The sequence below is a fragment of the Myxine glutinosa genome, chromosome 7 (assembly GCF_964187855.1).
Source record: "Myxine glutinosa chromosome 7, kmMyxGlut1.1, whole genome shotgun sequence".
Classification (NCBI taxonomy): domain Eukaryota; kingdom Metazoa; phylum Chordata; class Myxini; order Myxiniformes; family Myxinidae; genus Myxine; species Myxine glutinosa.
In genome coordinates, this window is record NC_136267.1 from 4,215,318 (window position 1) to 4,242,817 (window position 27,500).

The window sequence follows — 27,500 nt, forward strand, 5'->3', positions numbered from 1 at the left end:
TCCCTTCCGAGCGCTGTGAGGCCTCCCCGCATCTTCTGGACCGTGCTTTATCCTGTCCCCGAGCCAAGGTGCACCTTGTGCCATCGAACTACCTGTCCCTTCCTGCCATCAATCCCTGTGTAAGTCCGCCTTGTTCCGTTTGTCTGTGGTCTGTCTGGGATAAGATAAGACGGTAATTAAGTGCCCATCTCTTCTGTGTCTTTTACCTCAGTCTGCCGTGTAATCTACCCCCTTTTCTCCACCACTGTAATTATACCCTCCTCCGGAGGTCTTGAGAACTGTACCCCTTGCGTCGTTTCCTCTTTCCCAGTCGTCGCGTCCTTTCCATCATTGATTTGGCATAGCGCGATTTGGTCAACGTCTGGGTGGAATCGGGGTCTAGTCGGGGAATAACTGTTCGGTCGCGGCAATACCACCGCTCGGTAAATAACATCTAAACCGCGTCCGTAACAATTGGTGTCGGGAGTGAGATACGGACCCGAAGCGCGCTTAACGCGCTCAAAATTATAAGTCACCGAAATTTGATTTTGTTTTACAAAAAACCCGAATGTTGAAAGTCGCGCTATGGGACATCAAGACGGCTGGGTTCCGGTAGAGGAGAGTGAGGCAGGGTCGATCCAGGACCAAATTGAGGGACAGGAGGAGAGCAAAGCAGTGAGGGCGGCAGGTTCGCAAAATGGCGTCCTCGCGCACGAGGTTACGGGCGCGCAAAATGGCGCCTCGCACATGGCTACGGCGACCGCGCCCGCGACCGTAGCAGCGCCGCTGGTGGATTCGAACCTTTTTTTCCTGCAAATGAGGGCCCTTATGGGACAAATGGGAGACCAAATTGGAGGTTTGAAAAACAGTATAGAGGCTCAGAGTGAGCAAATGGGGGTAATGGGGTCCAATAGCGAGAAATTGAGGGAGGACATGGGGGCCCAGATCGGAGGATTAGGGAGTAGAATAGAGGGATTAGACAATAGATTAGGGGAAATACAGGAGGGGTTAACGGGGGTAGAAAACAGAATGGCCGCTCAAGAGAATCAAATAGAAGGGGTGAAACATGGGTTAACGGGGGTAGAAAACAGAATGGCCGCTCAAGAGAATCAAATGGAAGGGATGAAAAAGGGGTTAGAGGGGTTAGAAAACAGTATGGAAGGCAAATTGAGGGACATGAGGGACCAAGCGGAAAGGGAAGTTAAACAAATGGGGCAGCAGATGGAAGGGGTCAGAATGGGGGTAGAAACTAAATTGGATGCTCACAGGGAGGAAATGGAGCAGATGAGGGTGGCATCTGGGCAGGAGATGCAAGTGATGGGAGAGGAGATCAGAAGAGGTGTGAGTGAGGAGGTCGGAGGAGTGCGCGAGGAGGTGAGGCACTGTGAGGAGCGCATGGAGAAGGAGGTGAGAAAGGGGACTGTAAAATTGCAAGGTGGTACAGAGGAGTTGACGCTGGGAGTAGAACAGCTGACAGTGGGACAAAAGGAGTTGGGGGACCCAGGTAAAGAAGAACACAGCGGTAATAGAGGGTTTAAAATCAACACAGAAGGAGATGAAAAAGGATGTAGGGGTAATTAAAAAAGAGTGTCAGATGGTACGTGAGGGACTGACAACGAGGTTGGACGAGGTGACAGAGGTAATGGAGACGAAGGACCGGCAGGTGAGGACGCACATAGAAACGGTCAAGGTGGCCTTAGAGGACGAGCTTGAGGAGACGCACCGGGAAATAAAAGAGGTGAAGCAGAAATTAGAAGAAGTGGAAGAAGGGGTAAGCGAAATTAAGAAGCGACGGAGAGGGGATAAGAAAGAGATCAAAGAGGAAGTGAAAGAATTGGTCCAAAGTCTGTGTTCGGATCGTGATGATGTGCTCATTAACCGGATGAGGGATTCGCAGGTGATGGAGGAGAAGCGAAGAGAAAGAGGACCCGGTGTAAGTGGTGACCAATATGGTCGTGCGTATGATGCGCCAGGTGATTTAATAAGCTTGGGGGTCGAGATGGACCCGGGTGTTCATGAGAGGCCGTTGGTGAAGTGCGCGACAGGTCTGGTGTGCGAAAAAGGAGGTGTGCGAGAAAGTCCGACTCTGGGGTGCATGGGGAAAGAGTGCGCTGTCAAAAGTAAGGAAGAGTGTACACCTGTGGTGAGTGTTACAGAGGGTGTAACGGGAGAGTGTGCGCGAGAAAGGTGTGTAACGGACGGGTGCATGAGGAAAGAGTGCGCTGTCGAGAGTAAGGGTGAGTGCGGTGTCAAGAGTGGAGGTGAGAGTAGTAAGAGTGACACGGAGCATGAGTTGGTTGTGACAGGTGAGAAAGGAAGCACACCTGGAATGGTAGAGCGTGTGTGGGAATGCACACTTGAGTTGGTCGTGAGGCACGTGGTTGGGTGTGCGAGTGAGAGCACACCTGTGATCGTCACAGAGGAGGTGACCGAGGAGGGGGCGCGAAGAGGTGTGTTGGTGAGGTGTGCGAGCGACGAATGTGTGCCAAGGTGTTCGGTGGTCAGGTGTGTGACCAAGTCTGTGAGTGGAATGAGTGTACCTGGGTGTGTAAGAGAAGGTGCAATGACCAAGAGCAGGGAAACGGCTGGATGTATGAGCAAGAAAGGGGTAGCGTATGCGTGTAAGCATGCAGGTGAGGCATCGATGGTAACCGGGTTAGCGGTTAGAGCAACTTATAGCCGAATCGGGCCCTCGGTGCGTGCCGGGCTTCGCGTGCCGCGAGAACCAGCGGGGATCCGAGCCACGGCGGGTTCGAAAGGACCGCCGTACGCGATCCACGCTGCGCCTTGCTTTGAACGGCCGCGTCCGTGCTCCACTAGGCGGAGCGGGCAGCCCGATAGGAAGGGTCGTCACGGCGACCACTTTTTGTTGAGGCATTCCGGCAGGTCGAGATCGGGCCATGGGATGGCTCCGTGCCGAGATGGTGCGTGGGACCTCGGCCCGGGTAAACCTCCTTCCCTGCACCGAATGCGGGACGTATCCAGCCGCTGGCACCAAACAACCCGCATTCATGGCTTGGCTGTACGAAGCCGAGCTTTAGAAGTGAATTGGCGCACCGAGAGGCATTAGTAAGTAGACTGTAATGACGAGGATAGTGTTTTGGCCCCGAAATTAGAAAAACAAAATTTGATGATTGGCAAAGGATTTGCAGTAATGATTGGCAGATGATGGGTAGCGATTGGCAAATTTTTGATTTGTTGAAATTTGATGTGCAAAATTGGTAGTGGGAGATGCCCGATGTGGTGGGATGGCAACTCTGTCATCCCTCACAAACTGGGGGGCAAATGCGCTATAGATTATGGGGTATATGGCAGTGAAAACTAGCCCGGGTGGGTTAGGATATTGTGTGTAGGGATCTAGCGAAGATGACATGAGGTAACGTTAAGGTTTAGATAGTGACTGATACCTGTCGTGGGGACGCAGGTAGTTTAGTGTGTTTGATAATGACGTGGGAGCGCTGAGTGTAAGGGAAGACGGAGGAGCGCGAGTTTTAGAAGGGAGTAGACAGAGGAGATGATGCAGTATGAATGGAAGTGCTGGTGAGCAGCTTCAAATGAGGCATCGGTGAGGCAATGCTCCGAGGTGTGTGTGAGTGTACAAGTGATGAATGAGAGAGCATTGCGGATGAGTGTCATGGTGAGTAGTGAGTGTTGTGGATCAGCGCGAATGCGCTTGGGGGAGAGAAGGGTGCAGGCGGCACCAAGTATGAGAGCACAGGTGTGCAAGTACAGGTGTGTGGAATATATGGAGCAGAGAATGAGTGGTGTGGAGAGAGTTGGAGTAAGTGGTACGGAGTGGTGTGCGTGGTGCGAAGGGGTGGATGGGGGAAGAGTGGACCCCTTTCACGAGTACCCAGGGCGGGTAGTGTAAGTGTTAGGTAGAGGGTATAGGTAAATTGTGGTTGGATATTGGCATCTGTGGTGCGAGTGGAAGAATGATATTTGGATGGGTGCATTAGTGTTGTGGAAATGGCTGGGCGTGTAGCCTGTTAGTGTGTGTAGTTGGTTTGGGCACTCCACCACTGTGAGGATGTCGGCCAGGTGAGGCCGCAGGTGGGCTCTGGGAGCCGGTAGTAGTTGTTGTGGATGGGGCCCGAGGATCCGGAGGACGGACCCGGGTAGCCCAGTGCCAGAGGGCACCGAGGGGTGACAGAGCCAGGAGGGGCCTTCCCCAGTTAGTTAGGTTAGGGTGAGGAGCTAGGTAAGCTCGGGTGGCAACTGCAGTGGTGGAGGTGTGCAGGTGGGTAGACCTGCTGGGAGAGCTACACGTCGCAGCCCAGAAATTGTGCAAGGGCACCGGGAGATGAATCGGGGGAGTGAGACCCCAAATTGAGAAGCACCACAGTTTGGTCAATGGGAATTGGTTTTTAGAACCCACAGTGTAAGTTGGCCAATGGATTGGCAGGGAAAGACCCCGGGTAATGTAAAGTTGTTAAAGTCATTTAGGAAATAGTTAGGATTGATGAACCTGTCGCACCATACGCAGCCACTTACCTGAGGTGATGATGATGACTCCACACCTGTGTTTTCTTTGTTTTGTGTTGCAGGAGAGAAGAATTGCTGTTTGGATTTGTGAGACGCATCACGACGTGGATGAGACATTGGGGTGATTCCATCTCTCCCTCCTTAGGAGGGACTGATGATGAATTGGTGATGGCAGATTTTGATGTTGAGTTGGAGATGGCAGATTTTGATGAGAGTTGGAAATGGCAAATTTGATTGGTTAGGAGGGAGAGAAGACGAATTTGGTTTATGGGAGGAACGGGGAAGACAGTAGGGACGTTGTTGATGTGTAAAGTAGATGTTTATGGGTAGTGTTGTGTTTTGTGGATACAGTAAGGGGTAAGGGAGGGGAAATGTAGGTTACCTGGTGGGGGGGGGGGGGGCGTACGGTAGGAACGTACCTGTCTCACCTGGTTCCCATGTGCCCCCAGTGTGCATTACCTTGTATTGCGTGCACTTTTGCGCCCTTACCACCTTACTCACGTCTTCTTTTGTCTCCCACCTCCGAGGATCTGGCTTTGGGGCAGAGAGAGAGGAGAGAGAGGTGCTGGCTCCGCAGTTGTGGGCCTGTACTTCTGCTGCTTGCTGCCTGGATCGATACACCATATGGACCGCAATTTTTCTGGCCGCCCACAATGGACCGCAGTTCTTTTGCGGCCAAGCACCACCCGTTGATGGACCTCTGGGTCAACGTGGCACCTATGCCATGCAGGTGAACCACTTTTAGTTGGCCCCCCTGACGGCCACAATTGAGAAATGGACGCGGTTGGCGCCTTTCTTTATTTCTAAAGAAGCCAGAAGGCCAAGTGCACTCCATGAAGGCAAGACCAGCGGCAGAACATCGGCTGGCTGCGACACCACCGGTGACCATGGACACTTGATGGTGCATTGTTATTGAACACTTTATTGGTGCACCGGATGGTGCTGACTGTGCGTAATGGGGTGGTGCTTTTGGTGCTTGGATGGGGTGCTCTGCACATTATTAAAGGCCGTAGGGCCACAGGGCACTCGTGGGTTGGTGTATCGATGCTGGCATGCGTGCTCTCCCTATGCATAACATCTGCATGTGTTCCTCAAAGAACAGGTCCTGGATCGTAGTGTAAATATCAGTGTTGTATAAATAATGCTCCCTACCGGCTGTATGTTTAGTTTGAGGATGCTTTTCGCGATTCGGTTATCCTGTGGGTGTGTTTCTGTTAGGAGAAGGGTGCAACGTCGCAGGGGGACATATTTACTCATTTGTGAACATCTGTAAAACTGTCACACTCAGGGTTGAGTTAATAGTAGAGGGAACTACATCTGAGTGCCACACTAAAGTAGGTAAAAATTTATCGGGTCGGGACGCCCCGAGGTAGAGAAGGGTGCAATGTTGCGGATATGGGATTTGCATCCATCCATATCCGCTTGTAAATATTCCCCTATTTCCTCAATACTTCCCAACTATCCCCAATCCCCCATTCCCTAGTCCCATTTTCTGTAAACAACACTCTGTAGACCCGACCTCCCCCTATTTCCCCCATTAAATGTCGTGCCCAGGTTCACCGCATCTCATGTAAGACAACTATAGGACATCTTGCTAGTTATTCTTAGTCTATGTCAGTTAAGGACTCGTTTCCATTAATTCTGACCCTTCGTTGCACCAGAATGTGATTGTAATTTGTATGGCACTGTTGGAAGTTTAGGACCTCCCAATACCTCCCCGCAGCTCTTCCTCACAGTTCAACAACAACAACGACAACGAGCGCAGGGAGTGCGCGTCCTCACTCCGGCTTGGTTGGTAGGGGGTGTTGGAGGGCATCAGGCCTTCCCAACGAGCCGCCATCGAACATGTGCTCGACGGGGTTACCAAATAGGGGCTCCCTGTCAGCTCCTCATCAAGGGCGGAGCCCGGTAACCCCCGCACCCAATGGAAGCGGCGGACCGGCCCCAGTGGGGTGGAGCCAACCAGCCGAGGGCATGTCACTCCCCGCTGAGCATGCGCAGGGAGAGGGAGGTGACGTCAGATGCGCGCTGAGCTTGGAGCAAGCAAGACGTACCCTCCGAGCGCTGTGAGGCCTCCCCGCATCTTCTGGACTGGACCGTGCTTTATCCTGTCCCCGAGCCAAGGTGCACCTTGCGCCATCGAACTACCTGTCCCTTCCTGCCATCAATCCCTGTGTAAGTCCGCCTTGTTCCGTTTGTCTGTGGTCTGTCTGGGATAAGATAAGACGGTAATTAAGTGCCCATCTCTTCTGTGTCTTTTACCTCAGTCTGCCGTGTAATCTACCCCCTTTTCTCCACCACTGTAATTATACCCTCCTCCGGAGGTCTTGAGAACTGTACCCCTTGCGTCGTTTCCTCTTTCCCAGTCGTCGCGTCCTTTCCATCATTGATTTGGCATAGCGCGATTTGGTCAACGTCTGGGTGGAATCGGGGTCTAGTCGGGGAATAACCGTTCGGTCGCGGCAATACCACCGCTCGGTAAATAACATCTAAACCGTGTCCGTAACAATATATATATATATATATATATATATATATATATATATATATATATATATATATATATATATATATTGTTGCGGATATGGGACTTGGCCTCAATATCCGCTTGTAAATACTCCCCTATTTCCCCAATACTCCCCAACTATCCCCAATCCCCCATTCCCTAGTCCCATTGCCTGTAAATAACACTCTGTAGAACCGACCTTCCCCTTTTTCCCCCATTAAATGTCGTGCCCAGGTCCACCGCATCTCACGTAGACAACTTTCGGACATCTTGCTAGTTATTCTTAGTCTATGTCAGTTAAGGACTCGTTTCCATTAATTCTGACTCTTCGTTGCACCAGAATGTGATTATATGGCACCAGTAGTGAGTTTAGGACCTTCCCATACCTTCTCCCATCTTCTTCCCCAAACAACAACTACAACAACAACTACAACAACAACGGCGCGGGGGAGTGTGCGTCCTCACACCGGCTCGGTTAGCCACCATTGACCATGCGCTCCGACGGGGTTACCACGAAGGGGCTCCTTGTCAGCCCCTCGTCAAGGGCGGAGCCGGTAACCCCCCCGCACGCACCCAATGAGAAGCAACGGGCCGATTCCATCTGGGGCGGAGCTAATGAGCCGAGGGCGTGTCACTCCCCGCCGGATATACGCGGCCACTTACCGGACGTGACGAGAGATGCGCCCCGAGCTTGAAGAAGAGCCAGTCACCACCTCCAAGCGCTGAGCGAGCTCCACGCATCGACCCGGTATTGCAGTACCTCCGAGAACGGTGCACCCCCTCCGAGAACGGTGCACCTTGAGCCATCGACTGCCCGCTTTCCTTGCCATCAATCCCCGTGTGAGTCAGTTTTTGTCCTGTTTATCTGTCGTCTGTCAGGGAATAAGATAAGTGTGTCTAAGTGCCTGTCTTTCTATGCTGTCCCTCTTGTAGTTGTAATCTGACCTTCCGCCCTAATATAACCTCCTCCGGAGGTCTTGAGAACTGAACCCTTGGTGTCGTGTCATTTTAATCCCAGCCGTTGTGTCGTTTTCCATCATTGATTTAGCATAGCGCGACTTAGTCAACGTTCGAGTATAATCGGGTAACTTGTGCGGACACGGCGGCCATTCCGCTCGGCCCACCATAACATCAAAGTCGTGTCTGTAACAATTGGTGTCAGGAGTGGGATTGGACCCGGAGCGCGTTTACGCGCTCGAAATTATAACAGCGAAATTTGATTGTGTTTTACAAAATATAAAAACCCGAATTTTGAAAGTCGCGCTATGGCGGATCAAGACAGCTGGGGTCCGGTAGAGGAGAGTGAGGCAGGGTCGGTCCAGGACCAAATTGAGGGACGTGAGGAGAGCGAAGCAGCGAGGGTAGCAGACGCACAAAATGGCGCCTCGCTGGTCGCGGCGCCCGCGACCGTGGCAGCGCCCCTGGTGGATTCGAACCTTTTCCTCCTGCAAATGAGGGCCCTTATGGAACAAATGGTGGGAATGAGGGCTGATAGTGAGCGGTTGGGAAACCAAATGGGGGTAATGAGGGACGAAGCGAGGGGTACCAGTGAGGGGTTAGACAATAATTTTAAGGAGTTAGACAAGAAATTTGGGAAGTTAGACAATAATTTTAAGGAGTTAGACAAGAAATTTGGGAAGTTAGACAATAATTTTGAGGGGTTAGACAACGGGATAAAAGAGGTGAAACATGGGTTAATGGGGGTAGAAAATAGAATGGCTGCCCAGGAGAATCAGATAGAAGGAGTGAAAAATGGGTTAGAGGGGTTAGAAAACAGGATGGAAGGCAAATTGAGGGACATGAGGGACCAAGCGGAAAGGGAAGTTAACCAAATGGGGCAGCAGATAGAGGGGGTCAGAATGGGGGTAGAAACCAAACTGGATGCTCACAGGGAGGAAATGGAGCAGATGAGGGTGGCATCTGGGCAGGAGATGCAAGTGATGGGAGAGGAGATCAGAAGAGGAGTGAGTGAGGAGGTCGGAGGAGTGCGCGAGGAGGTGAGGCACTGTAAGGAGCACATGGAGAAGGAGGTGAGAAAGGGGACTGTAAAGTTACAAGGGGGCATAGAGGACCTGACGCAGGAGGTGGAGCAGCTGACGGTGGGACAGACGGAGTTAGTGGAGCAGGTTCAAAGGAACACTGCGGTATTAGGAGGTTTAAAAGCGACACAGAAAGAACTAAAAGATGACTTGGTAGCGACGAAGAGGGAATGTCAGATGGTACGTGAGGGACTGACAACGAGGCTGGACGAGGTGATAGAGGTAATGGAGACGAAGGACCGGCAGGTGAGGACGCACATGGAAACGGTCAAGGTAGCCTTGGAGGACGAGCTTGAGGAGACGTACCGGGGAATAAAAGAGGTGAAGCAGAAATTAGAAGAAGTGGAAGAGGGGATGAGCGAAATTAAGAAGCGACGGAGAGGGGATAAGAAGGAGATAAAGGAGGAAGTAAAAGAATTGGTCCAAAGTCTGTGTTTGGATCGTGATGATGTGCTCATTAACCGGATGAGGGATTCGCAGGTGATGGAGGAGAAGCGAAGAGGAAGAGGACCCGGTGTAAGTGGTGACCAATATGGTCGTGCGTATGATGCGCCAGGTGATTTAAGAAGCTTGGGGGTCGAGATGGACCCGGGTGTTCGTGAGAGGCCGTTGGTGAAGTGTGCGACAGGTCTGGTGTGCGAAAAAGGAGGTGTGCGAGAAAGTCCGACTCTGGGGTGTGTGAGGAAAAAGTGCGTGCCAAGGAGTGAGGGTGCTGGCGAGAGTGAGTCGGTCGTAGCGCGTGTGCGAGGGGGCACATGGAAGCGCGGTGTGGTAAGTGTTACAGAGGGTGTGACGGGAGAGTGTGGGCGAGAAAGGTGTGTGACGGACAGGTGCATGGGGAAAGAGTGCGCTGTCAAAGGCAAGGAAGAATGCACACCTGTGGTGAGTGTTACAGAGGGTGTGACGGGAGAGTGTGCGCGAGAAAGGTGTGTGACGGACAGGTGCATGGGGAAAGAGTGCGCTGTCAAAGGCAAGGAAGAATGCACACCTGTGGTGAGTGTTACAGAGGGTGTAACGGGAGAGTGTGCGCGAGAAAGGTGTGTGACGGACAGGTGCATGAGGAAAGAGTGCGCTGTCAAGAGTAAGGGTGAGTGCGCTGTCAAGAATGGAGGTGAGAGTAGTGAGAGTGACAAGGAGAGTGAGTTGGTTGTGACAGGTGAGCGAGGAAGTACACCTGGGATGGAAGGATGCACACCTGGAATGGTAGAGCGTGAGTGGGAATGCACGCTGGAATTGGTGGTGAGGCACGTGGTAGGGTGTGCGAATGAGAGCACACCTGTGATTGTCACAGAGGAGGTGACAGAGGAGGGGGTGCGAAGAGGTGTGTTGGTAAGGTGTGCGAGTGACGAATGTGTGCCATGGTGTTCGGTGGTCAGGTGTGTGACCAAGGCTGTGAGTGGAATGAGGGTACCTGGGTGTGTCAGGAAAGGTACGAGGAGCATGGAAACGGCTGGATGTGTGAGCAAGGAACGGGCTGCGGGGTGTAAGCGTCCAGGTGAAGCATCGACGGTAACCGGGTTAAAGGTTAGGTCGACTTTTAGCCGAAGCGGGCCCTCGGTGCGTGCCGGGCCTCGCTTTGAACGGCCGCGTCCGTGCTCCACTAGGCGGAGCGGGCAGCCCGATAGAAAGGGTCGTCATGGCGACCACTTTTTGTTGAGGCAGTCCGGCAGGTCGAGATCGGGACATTGGATGGCTCCACGCCGAGATGGTGCGTGGGATCTCGGCCCGGGTAAGCCCCCGTCCCTGCACCGAGTGCCGGACGCATCCAGCCGCTGGCACGGAACAACCCGCATTCATTGCTCGGCTTTACGAAGCCGGGCTTTGGACGGGAATTGGCGCACCGAGAGGCAGTAGTGAGTAGACGGGTGATGAGGTTAGTGTTTTGGCCCCAAAATTAGAGAAAAACAAAATTTGATGATTGGCAAATGATTGGCAGTAGTGATTGGCAGATGATGGGCAGTGATTGGCAAATTTTTAATTTGTTGAAATTTGATGTGCAAAATTGGTAGTGAGCGATGGGCCCGGTGGGTAAGGGGGGCATCCCTGCCACCCTTCCCATGATGGGGCAAAGGAGCTATAGATTATGGGGTGTATGGCAGTGAAAACTAGCCCGGGTGGGTTAGGTTATATTGTAGGGATCTAGCGAAGATGACATTAGGTGACGTTAAGGTTAGTTAGTGACTGATACCTGTAGTGGGGACGCAGGTAGATTAGTATGGATGATAATGACGTGGGAGCGCAATAGTTTAAAGGGACGACTGGGAAGCGCAAGTTTCAGAGGGGAGTAGTTAGCTGAGATGATGCCGTGTGTGTGAGGATTGAACAGGTGAGAATTGAACAGGTGTGATTGCACAGGTGTGCAACTGGACAGGTGTGTGGAGCAGTGTGTGAGTAGTGAGTGTTGTGGATCAGCGCGAATGCGCTTGGGGAGAGAAGGGTGCAGGCGGCACCAAGAGTGAAAACACAGGTGTGCAGGTACAGGTGTGTGGAGAGAGTTGGAGTAAGTGGTACGGAGTGGTGTGCATGGTGCGAAGGTGTGGATGGGGGAAGAGTGGACCCCTTTCACGAGTACCCGGGGCGGGTAGTGTAAGTGTTAGGTAGAGGGTATAGGTAAATTGTGGTTGGATATTGGCATTTGTGGTGCGGTTGCAGAATGGTATTGTGGATGGGTGCATTAGTGTTGTGGAAATGGCTGGGCGTGTAGCCTGTTAGTGCGTGTAGTTGGTTGGGCACTCCACCACTGTGAGGATGTCGGCCAGGTGAGGCCGCAGGTGGGCTCTGGGAGCCGGTAGAGTTGTGGGTGGGTGCCTGAGGATCCCGGGTGTGGATCGGGTAGCCCAGTGCCAGAGAGGGCACCGAGTGGGGAGAGCGCCAGAGGGCCTTCCCCAGGTAGTTAGGTTAGGGTAAGGAGCAGGTAAGCTCGGAGGCAACTGCAGTGGTGGAGGTGTGCAGGTGGGTAGACCCGCTGGGAGAGGTACACGCCACAGCCCAGAAATTGTGCGAGGGCACCGGGAGATGAATCGGGGGAGTGAGACCCCAAATTGAAGAGCACCACAGTTTGGCCAATGGGAATTGGTTTTTAGAACCCATAGTGTAAGAGGGCCAATGGTTTGGCCGGAGAAAGACCCCGGGTAGTGTAAAGTTGTTAAAGTCATTTAGGAAATAGTTAGGATTGATGAACCTGTCGCACCATACGCAGCCACTTACCTGTGGTGATGATGATGACTCCACACCTGTGTTTTCTTTGTTTGTGTTGCAGAAATGAGAATTGCTGTGAGGATTTGTGAGACGCATCACGACGTGGATGAGACATTGGGGTGATTCCATCTCTCCCTCCCTAGGAGGGACTGATGATGAATTGGTAATGGCAAATTATGATGTTGAGTTGGAGATGGCAAATTTTGATGAAAGTTGAAAATGGCAAATTTGATTGGTTAGGAGGGAGAGAAGACGAATTTGGTATATGGGAGGAACGGGGGAAGACAGTAGGGATGTTTGTTGATTGGTAAAGTAGATGTTTATGGTTAGTGTTGTGTTTTGTGGATACAGTAAGGGGTAAGGGAGGGGCCATGTAGTTTCCTGGTGGGGGGGGGGGGGGCGTACGGTAGGAACGTACCTGTCTCACCTGGTTCCCATGTGCCCCCAGTGTGCATCACCTTATATTGCGTGCACTTTTGCGCCCTTACCACCTTACTCACTTGTCCTCTTCTTTTGTCTCCCACCTCCGAGGATCTGGCTTTGGGGCAGAGAGAGAGGAGAGAGAGGTGCTGGCTACGCAGTTGTGGGCCTGCACTTTCGCTGCTTGCTGCCTGGATCGATACACCATATGGACCGCAATTTTGGTGGCCACCCACAATGGACCGCAGTTCTTTTGCGGCCAAGCACCACCCGTGGATGGACCTATGGGTCAACGTGGCACCTATGCCATACAGGTGAACCACTTTTAGTTGACACCACTGAAGGCCACAATACAGAAATGGACGCGGTTGGCGCCTTTCTTTATTTTTGAAAGAAGCCAGAAGGCCAAGTGCACCACACGAAGAGCAAGAGACACCTGCAGGGTTAGGGGTTGTTGAATTTATTTTTATTCATTGAACAATGGTGACTGCACCGATTGGTGCTGGGGTGGTGCTTTTGGTGCTTGGATGGGGTGCTCTGCACATTATTAAAGGCCGTAAGGCCACAGAGCACTCGTGGGTTGGTGTATCGATGCTGGCATGCGTGCTCTCTCTATGCATAACATCTGCATGTGTTCCTCCAAAAACAGGTCCTGGATCGTAGTGTAAATATCAGCGTAGTCTTGTGTAAATAATGCTCCCTACCGGCTGTATGTTTAGTTTGCGAATTCTTTCCGGATTCGGTTATCCTGTGGGTGTGTTTCTGTGAGGAGAAGGGTGCAACGTCGCAGGGGGACATATTTACTCATTTGTGAATATCTGTAAAACTGTCGCACTCAGGGTAGAGTTAATAGTAGAGGGAACTACATCTGAGTGCCACACTAAAATAGGTAAAAATTTATCGGGTCGGGACGCCCCGAGGGTAGAGAAGGGTGCAATGTTGCGGATATGGGACTTGGCCTCAATATCCGCTTGTAAATACTCCCCTATTTCCCCAATACTCCCCAACTATCCCCAATCCCCCATTCCCTAGTCCCATTGCCTGTAAATAACACTCTGTAGAACCGACCTTCCCCTTTTTCCCCCATTAAATGTCGTGCCCAGGTCCACCGCATCTCACGTAGACAACTTTCGGACATCTTGCTAGTTATTCTTAGTCTATGTCAGTTAAGGACTCGTTTCCATTAATTCTGACTCTTCGTTGCACCAGAATGTGATTATATGGCACCAGTAGTGAGTTTAGGACCTTCCCATACCTTCTCCCATCTTCTTCCCCAAACAACAACTACAACAACAACTACAACAACAACTACAACAACAACGGCGCGGGGGAGTGTGCGTCCTCACACCGGCTCGGTTAGCCGCCATTGACCATGCGCTCCGACGGGGTTACCACGAAGGGGCTCCTTGTCAGCCCCTCGTCAAGGGCGGAGCCGGTAACCCCCCGCACGCACCCAATGAGAAGCAACGGGCCGATTCCATCTGGGGCGGAGCTAACGAGCCGAGGGCGTGTCACTCCCCGCCGGATATACGCGGCCACTTACCGGACGTGACGAGAGATGCGCCCCGAGCTTGAAGAAGAGCCAGTCACCACCTCCAAGCGCTGAGCGAGCTCCACGTATCGACCCGGTATTGCAGTACCTCCGAGAACAGTGCACCCCCTCCGAGAACGGTGCACCTTGAGCCATCGACTGCCCGCTTTCCTTGCCATCAATCCCCGTGTGAGTCAGTTTTTGTCCTGTTTATCTGTCGTCTGTCAGGGAATAAGATAAGTGTGTCTAAGTGCCTGTCTTTCTATGCTGTCCCTCTTGTAGTTGTAATCTGACCTTCCGCCCTAATATAACCTCCTCCGGAGGTCTTGAGAACTGAACCCTTGGTGTCGTGTCATTTTAATCCCAGCCGTTGTGTCCTTTTCCATCATTGATTTAGCATAGCGCGACTTAGTCAACGTTCGAGTATAATCGGGTAACTTGTGCGGACACGGCGGCCATTCCGCTCGGCCCACCATAACATCAAAGTCGTGTCTGTAACAATATATACAGACTTGGCATTTAATATGGAATTTTTTTTTTTTCTTGACGGGTTTACTTTCTGAACTCAGTATGTCAATCTGGTGGGTTTCTTTTACGCTTCGGTGATTTCTTTGTTCAGAGAACGATTTAACTGATTGTCTGTCGCAGCAAGAAGTCAATAACAGGATTATATCACAGGTGGTGTGACAAAATGTACGGACAGGTACATTTGACGATTGGCTTCACAATCGGGTATATAAAGGTTGTTGCGTTCTGTATTTGTGGAAAAGAACTGCTGCACGTCTACAAAAGTTATTGCCGCTTCCTCTGGAGATGGTCCGTCAACTCAACAATGCTGTTTGTCATGGAGTGGTGGCTTTACGAAATTCCGGCATGAAACAACATGCTATTGCTCAGCAGTATGGCATCACTCAAGGTCAGGTGTCAAAGATCCTGAAACGAAATGCTCAGAGGGGTGTCTCTACTCTAATACCAAGGCCAGGACGTCCCCGCAGAACCACAAGGAGGGATGATCGCCAGCTGCACCGGTTAGTCCGCAATGGCCGCACCAAGTCAGCTAATCGGCTTAGGGCTGAGTGGCAGCAACTGACAAATGTGCCTGTATCCAGAAGGCTACTCAACCAACGACTGGTTCAAGCAGGCTATCGTGCCAGGCGTCCCCTGAGAAAGCCAAGCCTGACCAGACAACACCGCCAATGCTGATTGCAGTGGGCCAGAGAGCACCGACAATGGCCGCCAGAACACTGGAATCACGTGATCTTCAGTGACGAGTCTCGATTTCTGGTATATCGTCAAGATGGCCGCGTCCGAGTGCACAGACAAGTGCATGAAGGCTACAACAAAGATTGTATAGTGCCAAGAGTCCAAGCTGGAGGTGGGGGGGGGGGGGGTGTCCGTTTGGGCTGCTTTTCATGCAGGGGGCAAAACTGACCTGGTTGTTCTGAATGGAAACCTGAACCAGTTCAAGTACAGGGCCATTCTGGAAGAAACATTGCCTCCATTTGCTCGTGCAGCCTTTCGAGGAAACTTTGTCTTCCGAGATGACAATGCACGGCCTCATCGTGCTCGCATGGTCCAACACTTTCTTGCTGACCGTGGTGTAGAGCATATGGAGTGGCCTGCCATGTCCCCGGATATGAATCCGATCGAGAACTTGTGGGCAGAATTAACACGTCAAATCGACAACTTGGTCCAGCAGCCGACCTCTGTGCGTGAATTGCAGCAGGCTATTGTCACTGCATGGCAAGTGATTCCTGTCCAAACCTTGGCAAATCTCGTGAACAGCATGCCTCAACGTGTACCTGCTCTCCTGAATGCTCGTGGGGGTTACACGAAGTACTGAACTGTAATTTTACTGTCCGTAATCCCAGTTGTAATTTAACTTTTGTTTTTGTTAAAAAAATTTTTGGCTAATGTGCAAAATAAAGAGATACTTCTGGAAAACGTCCAGAAGTTTAACACAGTACTGTCCGTGATTTGAGTTCGATATCAGTTTACATCACTTTCAAGGATCAATTTATTTGCTTCGAAATGTCAAATGTGGTTTTTGTTTCTTTTAAAGGTCACATTAACAAAATCTAGAATAATTTCAGCATAATTCCAATGAACTTTTGGTTCTAAGTAATCTTGAAAAGGAAGTTCACCCCCACAAAAAATCTATTCCATATTAAATGCCAAGACTGTTCATATATATCTATATTGTTACGGTTTTCCGCCGCCCTTCTTACCCTTACCGAGGGGGGGATTAAGCCCCTTGTTCTTTCTGGGCTTGGCGGAACCGAGAGACTGGAAACGCCTCTTCCGGGCAAACGCAAGGTAGGGTTTCGGGACCAAGTCTCGCTCGTACCTAAATCCCTGCGCCGCCACGGAAGCGGGGAACCAAGCCTCGCACGAGCCACATGTGATTTGGGTACACCGAGCGGATAGAGTACCACGTGGTCGGTGCAGTTTTCTAGTAAGTGGAACCCGATTCGAGCGATTCTACTCGTACCACGCTTAGTCAATGAGGAAATCACAAGAACGATCGAATTGAAGGAAGAACACAGGTTTAATTATTATTCCCACAAGTATGTACAATGATCGGTAGATGCAGAGACACAGAGCAGCACTTAATCAGTCTTATTATAAACCCCAGACAAGGGCCCGTTCGCACTCACACAGGGAAATGCAGGCAGGATGCTGTTCAGGCCAAACGCGCCGACTTGGTCGTCCAGGAACGGCCCCGTCCGGCTCTCCTCGGTCACAGCACGTCCCGCGATGATGGCAAGCAGGCGGTGGAAGGATCCTCGTAGCGCGTCTCCCGAACAAAAGCAGATGAGGCAGGAAGGAATGTACGCGTCTCTCGGCGCAGCTGGCGGTTACACAGCGCGTTATCACTCGCGTAACTCAATGCACTATATGCAGCTCGGCTCAAGCTCAACCGAGCATCACTTTCATACGAGCGCGTATCCTGGTTCATGCGCGTCTTTCGCCGATCCCGTATCTTTCAAAGCTCTCTGCTGACCGCCAACTCACAGCGCTCCTTCACTCGCGAGTCCTCGTAACTCAATTTACTGCTCACAACTCGAGAGTCCTGCACTTACTGTTCAACTCCTCCAACTGCTCGCGAGTCCTCACTCAACTGCTGCTCGACGCTCTTACTGCTCGCGAGTCCTCACTTGGGGCTTTGCGCGACGGGTTATATTTGCCACGCCCTGAGCCTTCTCGCACCTTCCAACCACGCCCTGTGACGCAGTGCTGCCGCCACACCCTCTGAGCCCTGATTGGCGGCTCATGCTTACCGTCAGCTTCTCTGTCGCCCTCATTCGGTCCCGCCCCGACCCTCCAGGCCGGCCTCGTGTTAATTCGTGCCAAAAAGCCAAAGGCAGCACAAAGAGACGTAAGGCGATGGAGGCGGCATAGGAGAATGGAAGCGATGAAAGGACCTATTCTCCTTACTCTACTCAATGCAAAACTAACACAGGAAAAGGACTATGCTCACAAATACTAAGAGATAACTGAACTATCGCGAGGCTACATGTTGTTTGTGTGACTAACTATGAGGGGGAAATTTAACCTATATTCTCAAACTCAAAACTCAAACTCAAAACCGCAACAATATATATATATATATATATATATATATATATATATATATATATATATTGTTACAGACGTGGCTTGGATGTTATTTACCGAGCGGTTTTATGGTATGACCACGTCTGCACAAGTTACCCGATTGTGCCCGAACGTTGACTAATCGCGCTATGCTAGACCAATGAAGGAAAAAGAAGACACACGGCTGGAATTAATACGACACGACACCAGGGATACGGTTCTCAAAGGTTGTTATTACAATAATGCGGAAGGTTTAGATTACAGGGACAAGAGGGAAACATAGGAAGGTGGGCACTTAAACACACTTATATTAACCCCAACAGACGACAGATAAACGGGACAAGGCTCACTCACACGGGGTTTGATGGCAAGGAAAGCGGGTAGCGATCGCTCCAGGTGCACCTGGGCTCAGGGCAGGATCACGTACGGTCCAGTTTAAGAGATGCGGTGGAGGTATTGCAGCGCTCGAGGGGTGGCGACTTCTCTCTCCAGGCTGGGGGCGCATCTGACGTCACATCCGGCGCGTGGCCGCGTATATCCGGCGGGGAGTGACACGCCCTCGGCTCGTTAGCTCCGCCTCGTGGAATCGGCACGTTGCTTCTCATTGGGTGCGTGCGGGGGGTTTACCAGGCTCCGCCCTTGACGAGGAGCTGACAAGGAGCCCCTTCGTGGTAACCCCGTGGAGCGCATGGTCAATGGCGGCTAATCGAGCCGGTGTGAGGACGCATCCTCCCCCGCTCCGCCGCCATCTCCTCTGTTGTTGTTGTAATTGTTGGGGAAGAAGATGGAAGGAGGTATGGGAAAGGTCCTAAACTCACTACTGATGCCATATAATCACATTCTGGTGCAACGAAGAGTCATAATTAATGGAGACGAGGCCTTAACTGACATAGAATAAGAATAACTAGGAAGATGTCCGAAAGTTGTCTACGTGTGGTGCGGTGGACCTGGGCACGACATTTAATGGGGGAATAAGGGGAAGGTCGGCTCTACTGATTGTTATTTACATGCAATGGGACTAGGGAATGGGGGATCGGGGAAAGTTGGGGAGTATTGGAGAAAATAGGGGAATATTTACAAGCGGATATGGAGGCCAAATTCCATATTCGCAACATTGCACCCTTCTCTACCCTCGGGGCGTCCCGACCCGATAAATTTTTACCTACTTTAGTGTGGCACGCAATGTAGTTCCCTCTACTATTAACTCTACCCTGAGTGCGACAGTTTTACAGATATTCACAAATGAGTAAATATGTCCCCCTGCGACGTTGCACCCTTCTCCTCACAGAAACACACCCACAGGATAACCGAATCCGGAAAGAATTCTCAAACTAAACATACAGCCGGTAGGGAGCATTATTTACAAGACTACGCTGCTATTTACACTACGATCCAGGACCTGTTTTTGGAGGAACACATGCAGATGTTATGCATAGAGAGAGAGCGCGCTTGCCAACATCGATACACCAACCCACGAGTGCTCTGTGGCCGACGGCCTTTAATAACGTGCAGAGCACCCTTCCCGAGCATCAAAAGCACCACCCCACCACCAATCGGCGCAGTCACCATTGTTCATTGGAATAAAAATAAATGCGACAACCCCTAACCCTGCAGGTGTCTCTTGCTCTTCTTGTGGTGCACTTGGTGTCAACTAAAAGTGGTTCACCTGTATGGCATAGGTGCCACGTTGACCCATAGGTCCATCCCCGGGTGGTGCTTGGCCGCAAACGAACTGCGGTCCATTGTGGGTGGCCACAAACATTGCGGTCCATATGGTGTATCGATCCCGGCAGCAAACAGCGAAAGTGCAGGCCCACAACTGCGCAGCCAGCACCTCTCTCTCCTCTCTCTCTACCCCAAAGCCAGATCCTCGGAGGTGGGAGACAAAAGAAGAAACAAGTGAGTAAGGTGGTAAGGGCGCAAAAGTGCACGCAATGTAAGGTGATGCACACTGGGGGCACATGGGAACCAGGTGAGACAGGTACGTTCCTATCGTACGCCCCCCCCCACCAGGTAACCTACATGGCCCCTCCCTTACCCCTTACTGCATCCACAAAACACAACACTACCCATAAACATCTACTTTACAAATCGACAAACATCCCTACTGTCTTCCCCGTTCCTCCCATAAACCAAATTCGTCTTCTCTCCCTCCTAACCAATCAAATTTGCCATTTTCAACTCTCATCAAAATTTGCCATCTCCAACTGCACATCAAAATTTGCCATTACCAATTCATCATCAGTCCCTCCTAGGGAGGGAGAGATGGAATCACCCCAATGTCTCATCCACGTCATGATGCGTCTCACAAATCCAACAGCAATTCTCATTTCTGCAACACAAACAAAGAAAACACAGGTGTGGAGTCATCATCATCACCACAGGTAAGTGGCTGCGTATGGTGCGACAGGTTCTTCAATCCTAACTATTTCCTAAATGACTTTAACAACTTTACACTACCCGGGGTCTTTCTCCGGCCAAACCATTGGCCCTCTTACACTATGGGTTCTAAAAACCAATTCCCATTGGCCAAACTGTGGTGCTTTTCAATTTGGGGTCTCACTCCCCCGATTCATCTCCCGGTGCCCTCGCACAATTTCTGGGCTGCGGCGTGTACCTCTCCCAGTGGGTCTACCCACCTGCACACCTCCCCCACTGCAGTTGCCTCCGAGCTTACCTGCTCCTTACCCTAACCTAACTACCTGGGGAAGGCCCTCTGGCTCTCTCCCCACTCCGTGCCCTCTCTGGCACTGGGCTGCCCGATCCACACCCGGGATCCTCAGGCACCCACTCACAACTACCGGCTCCCAGAGCCCACCTGCGGCCTCACCTGGCCGACATCCTCACAGTGGTGGAGTGCCCAACCAACTACACACACTAACAGGCTACACGCCCAGCCATTTCCACAACACTAATGCACCCATTCACAACACCATTCTGCAACCGCACCACAAATGCCAATATCCAACCACAATTTACCTGCACCCTCTACCTAACACTTACACTACCCGCCCCGGGTACTCGTGAAAGGGGTCCACTCTTCCCCCATCCACACCTTCGCACCATGCACACCACTCCGTACCACTCACTCCAACTCTCTCCACACACCTGTACCTGCACACCTGTGTTCTCACACCTGGTGCCACCTGCACCCTTCTCTCCCCAAGCGCATTCGCGCTGATCCACAACACTCACTACTCATACACTGCTCCACACACCTGTCCAGTTGCACACCTGTGCAATCACACTTGTTCAATCCTCACACACACAGCATCATCTCAGCTAACTACTCCCTTCTGAAACTTGCGCTTCCCAGTCGTCCCTTTAACTATTGCGCTCCCTCGTCATTATAATCCACACTAATCTACCTGCTTCCCCACTACAGGTATCAGTCACTAACTAACCTTAACGTTACCTAATGTCAATCCTCGCTCGATCCCTACACACCATATCCTAACCCACCCGGGCTAGTTTTCACTGCCATACACCCCATAAGCTATTGCTCCTTTGCCCCCCTTGTGAGGGATGGTGGATTTGCCATCCCACCACATCGGGGGTCTCTCACTACCAATTTTGCACATCAAATTTCAACAAATTAAAAATTTGCCAATCACTGCCCATCATCTGCCAATCACTACTGCCAATCCCTTGCCAATCATCAAATTTTGTTTTTCTCTAATTTTGGGTCCAAAACACTAACCTCATCTCCCAGTCTACTCACTAATACCTCTCGGTGCGCCAATCCCTGTCCAAAGCCCGGCTTCGTAAAGCCAAGCAATGGATGCTGGTTGTTTTGTGCCAGCGGCTGGATACGTCCGGCACTCGGTGCAGGGACGGGGGCTTACCCGGGCCGAGATCCCACGCATCACCTCGGCGTGGAGCCATCCAATGTCCCGATCTCGACCTGCCGGCATGCCTCAACAAAACGTGGTCGCCATGACGACTCTTTCTATCGGGCCGCCCGCTCCGCCTAGTGGAGCACGGACGTTCAAAGCGAGGCCCAGCACGGATCGCGCACGGCGGTCCTTTCGAACCCGCCGTGGCTCGGATCCCCGCTGGTTCTCGCGGCACGCGAAACCCGGCACGCACCGAGGGCCCGCTTCGGCTAAAAGTCGACCTAACCTTTAACCCGGTCACCGTCGATGCTTCACCTGCTTGCTTACACCCCGCAGCCCGTTCCTTGCTCACACATCCAGCTGTGCCCATGCTCCTCGTACCCTTCCTTACACACCCAGGTACACCCATTCCACTCACAGCCTTGGTCACACACCTGACCACCGAACACTTTGGCACACATTCGTTGCTCGCACACCTCACCAATACACCGCTTCGCGCCCCCTCCTCGGTCACCTCCTCTGTGACAATCACAGGTGTGCTCTCATTCGCACACCCAACCACGTGCCTCACCACCAACTCCAGCGTGCATTCCCACTCACGCTCTACCATTCCAGGTGTGCATCCTTCCATCCCAGGTGTACATCCTCGCTCACCTGTCACAACTAACTCACGCTCCATGTCACTCTCACTACTTTCACCTCCATTCCTGATAGCGCACTCACCCTTACTCTTGACAGCGCACTCTTTCCCCATGCACCTGTCCGTCACACACCTTTCTCGCGCACACTCTCCCGTCACACCCTCTGTAACACTCACCACAGGTGTGCATTCTTCCTTGCCTTTGACAGCGCACTCTTTCCCCATGCACCTGTCCGTCACACACCTTTCTCGCGCACACTCTCCAGTTACACCCTCTGTAACACTCACCACAGGTGTGCATTCTTCCTTGCCTTTGACAGCGCACTCTTTCCCCATGCACCTGTCCGTCACACACCTTCCTCGCGCACACTCTCCCGTCACACCCTCTGTAACACTCACCACAGCACGCTTCCATGTGCTCCCTCGCACACGCGCTACGACCGACTCATTCTCGCCAACACCCTCACTCCTTGGCATGCACTTTTTCCTCACACACCCCAGAGTCGGACTTTCTCGCACACCTCCTCTTTCGCACACCAGACCTGTCACACACTTCACCAGTGGCCTCTCACGAACACCCGGGTCTCTCTCGACCCCCAAGCTTATTAAATCACCTGGCGCATCATACGCACGACCATATTGGTCACCACTTACACCGGGTCCTCTTTCTCTTCGCTTCTCCTCCATCACCTGCGAATCCCTCATCCGGGTAATGAGCACATCATCACGATCCAAACACAGACTTTGGACCAATTCTTTTATCTCCTCTTTTATCTCTTTGTTATCCCCTCTCCGTCGCTTCTTAATTTCGCTCACCCCCTCTTCCACTTCTTTCCGTGTCGCTTTCAACCCTCCTAATACCGCAGTGTTCCTTTGAACCTGCTCCACTAACTCCGTCTGTCCCACCGTCAGCTGCTCCACCTCCTGCGTCAGGTCCTCTATGCCCCCTTGTAACTTTACAGTCCCCTTTCTCACCTCCTTCTCCATGTGCTCCTTACAGTGCCTCACCTCCTCGCGCACTCCTCCGACCTCCTCACTCACACCTCTTCTAATCTCCTCTCCCTCTACCCCATTTTTCACTCCCTCTATCTGATTCTCCTGGGCAGCCATTCTATTTTCTACCCCCATTAACCCATTTTTCACCTCCTTTATCCCGTTGTCTAACCCCTCTCCGGTACCCCTCGCTTCGTCCCTCATTACCCCCAGTTGGCCCTCCAATCGCTCACTCCGAGCCCTCATTCGGTTCGTTATTTCTTCAATTTGGTTTCCCAATCGCTCACCCTGAGCATCCATCCGGTTCCCCAACCGCTCACCCAATCGCTTTCTATCAGCCCTCATTTGCTCACAATTCTGGGCCATAAGGGCCTTCATTTGTATCCAAAACGAGTTCAAATCCATCGGGGGCGCTGCCACGGTCGCTGGCGCGGTGATCAGCGAGGCGCCATTTTGCGCGCCCGCTTCTTCGTGCGTGACGGCGCTATTTTGCGAACCTGCCGCCCTCACTGCTTCGCTCTCCTCCTGTCCCTCATTTTGGTCCTGGATCGACCCTACCTCACTCTCCTTTACCGGACCCCAGCTGTCTTGATCCGCCATAGCGCGACTTTCAAAATTCGTTTTTTTTTTGTTTTTTTTCGTAAAACAAATTCAAATTTCGCCGTTATAATTTCGCGCGGGAAACGCGCTCCGAATCGATTCGGTCGAGCGCCGTACGCGCTCCGGCTCGATTTTCCCTCCCAAAATTTGGGCCTAACTAATTTAGTCCCGGGTTCGAATTCCACTCCTCGACACCAATTGTTACAGACGTGGCTTGGATGTTATTTACCGAGCGGTTTTATGGTATGACCACGTCTGCACAAGTTACCCGATTGTGCCCGAACGTTGACTAATCGCGCTATGCTAGACCAATGAAGGAAAAAGAAGACACACGGCTGGAATTAATACGACACGACACCAGGGATACGGTTCTCAAAGGTTGTTATTACAATAATGCGGAAGGTTTAGATTACAGGGACAAGAGGGAAACATAGGAAGGTGGGCACTTAAACACACTTATATTAACCCCAACAGACGACAGATAAACGGGACAAGGCTCACTCACACGGGGTTTGATGGCAAGGAAAGCGGGTAGCGATCGCTCCAGGTGCACCTGGGCTCAGGGCAGGATCACGTACGGTCCAGTTTAAGAGATGCGGTGGAGGTATTGCAGCGCTCGAGGGGTGGCGACTTCTCTCTCCAGGCTGGGGGCGCATCTGACGTCACATCCGGCGCGTGGCCGCGTATATCCGGCGGGGAGTGACACGCCCTCGGCTCGTTAGCTCCGCCTCGTGGAATCGGCACGTTGCTTCTCATTGGGTGCGTGCGGGGGGTTTACCAGGCTCCGCCCTTGACGAGGAGCTGACAAGGAGCCCCTTCGTGGTAACCCCGTGGAGCGCATGGTCTATGGCGCTAATCGAGCCGGTGTGAGGACGCATCCTCCCCCGCTCCGCCGCCATCTCCTCTGTTGTTGTTGTAATTGTTGGGGAAGAAGATGGAAGGAGGTATGGGAAAGGTCCTAAACTCACTACTGATGCCATATAATCACATTCTGGTGCAACGAAGAGTCATAATTAATGGAGACGAGGCCTTAACTGACATAGAATAAGAATAACTAGGAAGATGTCCGAAAGTTGTCTACGTGTGGTGCGGTGGACCTGGGCACGACATTTAATGGGGGAATAAGGGGAAGGTCGGCTCTACTGATTGTTATTTACATGCAATGGGACTAGGGAATGGGGGATCGGGGAAAGTTGGGGAGTATTGGAGAAAATAGGGGAATATTTACAAGCGGATATGGAGGCCAAATTCCATATTCGCAACAATATATATATATATATATATATATATATAAATATAAACATATATACATATATACATATATAGTGTATATCTATATCTATATCTATATATCTATATATCTATATCTATATATCTATATATATATTTATATACACACATAACAATGTGATAGGAAAGCATGGAAACTGCCGTAAAGCGATGATGATGAGAACATTCCCCAAATATTCCTACAGGTCGCACAAGATCTGCCAGCAACCCTCTGATGGTTAAACTGCCGAAATCTCGGCTCTCTGCTCACCTTCACTCTTTCATTCCTCTTTTCTCCCGCCTCTGGAACAAACTCCCCCACTCCCTTCAATCCCACTCCTCCCTCCAGGTCTTTAAAACAGCTGTTCACCACCATCTCTTATCTTCCCCCATCCAAAACCTTGATCTTTTCTACCCCCGCTAATTCACCCCAGATCCACCTTGTTTGAAATTCCAACTTCTTTCCTGGAAGTCCTGGCAGTGTCCATATGTTTTATACCTCTCCCACTGCCCCCTTCCCATGCCCCCCCCCCCCCCAAAGCCCTCGCCCTCTCTCAGATCTCTCGATGTCTCCATGTCTCTCGGTCCCTGCTCTCAAATGTTGTGTTTGTGTCCTTCCCCCTCTCTCCCCATCTTGGCTACCGCTCCCGATGTTATATGTTTTATGTGTCGGTTTGTCTTTCTGTGTGATTAATGTTCGCTCTTTCACGAGCCTCGATCTTGTATACAAAAAAAAACAAACAACAACAACAAAAAAAACATGCGTGTAGACTGGAGAGGGACGTACTGCAGGCATGATGGACTCGTCGGTTGTGTCCAGACTTCCACGTTGTTCTGCCCGGATCGACGTCGCCTCACAAACTTCCCCAACTTCATCCCTTTGGCCCGCAGGGCCTGTTAATCTGGGAGGAAGCAAGAGCAGGGTGAAGGAACAGAAAAGAGAAAATGTCAATATGTCTCATAATAGCCTCAAGATCACTGAGATTGAAGCTTTTATGGGGATGAGTGGGAACTAAGGAGAGAACGGCAGAGTTGAGTTTGGAAAAGATGGAAGAAAATCCTAATAAAGAGGTTAGAAGAGCCAAGAGGATTACAGAGAGGTAATTATTGGTTGGGTTTGAGTAGGTAAGGTGTGTTGTTGGTGGCGTACGACGACACACTCGAGACAAAAATGGGAGTGAAATTCGAGAAGTACAACATGGAAGACGGGTTCAACCAAGGAGAAGTGAATGAATTAAATGATTCAACATGGTTTATTAATTTATTCTTTCATAGTTTCACAAACCCAAGTGCAATGTGTTCCTCGTGATACTGTTGGGATGGTTGTGGGAAATTGTGAAAGTGGTGGAACCAGTTTACAGCTTTGATCAGAACCTGCAGGTACTTGTTTATGTTCACGTCCGACACACATCAATTTCGCTCCTGTTGAAGCAGGAAGTAGCCCGAAGTTGAGACAATTCTGAGAGCGACGTTTGTCAATTTTGGGGCCACTTGACGGTCCTGCAGAAGTAGCAAACCAGCAGTTAAAGCACCAAGCATGAAGGTCGGCGGCTATTGGGACAAAAGGCTTTTAGTAAATGTGGAAAACCCACATCAATGTGGAGATGAAACAATGGAAAGCAGTTTTGATTTGTGGTTCAATGAACAGGATGTGTGAGGAACAATTTGGGGCGTGCAGGATGTGTGGGGGAATGTGGGGTCGAGGCATTAATGGGGAGGGGGGTGTTCCATTAGACCTTGAGGTATAGGTCAAACACCTTGCTACACAGCACAGAAAAATCGGATATTTCGCTTTAAGTACAACGTGAACTCCTCTTTAGCAACCCAGGTAGCACGTGAAGGATACCCATGGATACGGGACTATCCGATCGTCATGGATACGTTTGTTTCTTGCCTACAGGGTTTGTATTATGGTCGACGTACTACGGGCGCAAACACCTGCCATAAAGCCAGTAATAACCTGCACCAGGTTGTGAATTCTAATCTTTAAATGCCGAGACTGCAATTAAAACGACAACAGGTGTACAGTGGATGCGACAATCCAACCTGGTAATTGGCAAACACCAAAATACTCAGCAAAACAAACAACTACATTCAAAACACAAACAAACAGACACTTCGGTAAGGATCAGACATCAATGGCATTGTCAAGGTGGTCTCAACAACAACTCGCCTTTGTACAAGTTTGAATTGTAAGAGCATCCCTGCGATAACCTACAAAACGGTTCTTTGGGAGCACAATGATCAAAAGGAATTTAAAAAAAACTTTTTCTGTGAAAACAAAACAGGTTACAATGTCCATCACCAGTCAGCACACAGTGCGAGGGGGTTAAAGGCACAATGATCGGCACTGTTTCCACCGACGAGGCTCCGCTCCCATGACACCAAAACATACCGAAGGTGCCTC

The 27,500-nt window shown here is 51.1% G+C and overlaps 1 protein-coding gene across 1 annotated transcript in view; it reads right to left on the reverse strand.

Moving 5' to 3' along the window:
* The window catches only part of LOC137430936 (uncharacterized), a 194,215-nt gene that overhangs the window by 127,469 nt on the left and 39,246 nt on the right, over positions 1 to 27,500 (reverse strand). The window contains exons 3-4 of the mRNA XM_078781254.1: positions 27,489 to 27,500; positions 25,881 to 25,995 (exon numbers count right to left, since the gene is read on the reverse strand). The exon at positions 27,489 to 27,500 is cut by the window's right edge and continues 60 nt beyond it. Coding sequence (XP_078637380.1) covers positions 25,881 to 25,995; positions 27,489 to 27,500 — 127 coding nt within the window. The remainder of the gene's footprint in view (positions 1 to 25,880; positions 25,996 to 27,488) is intronic.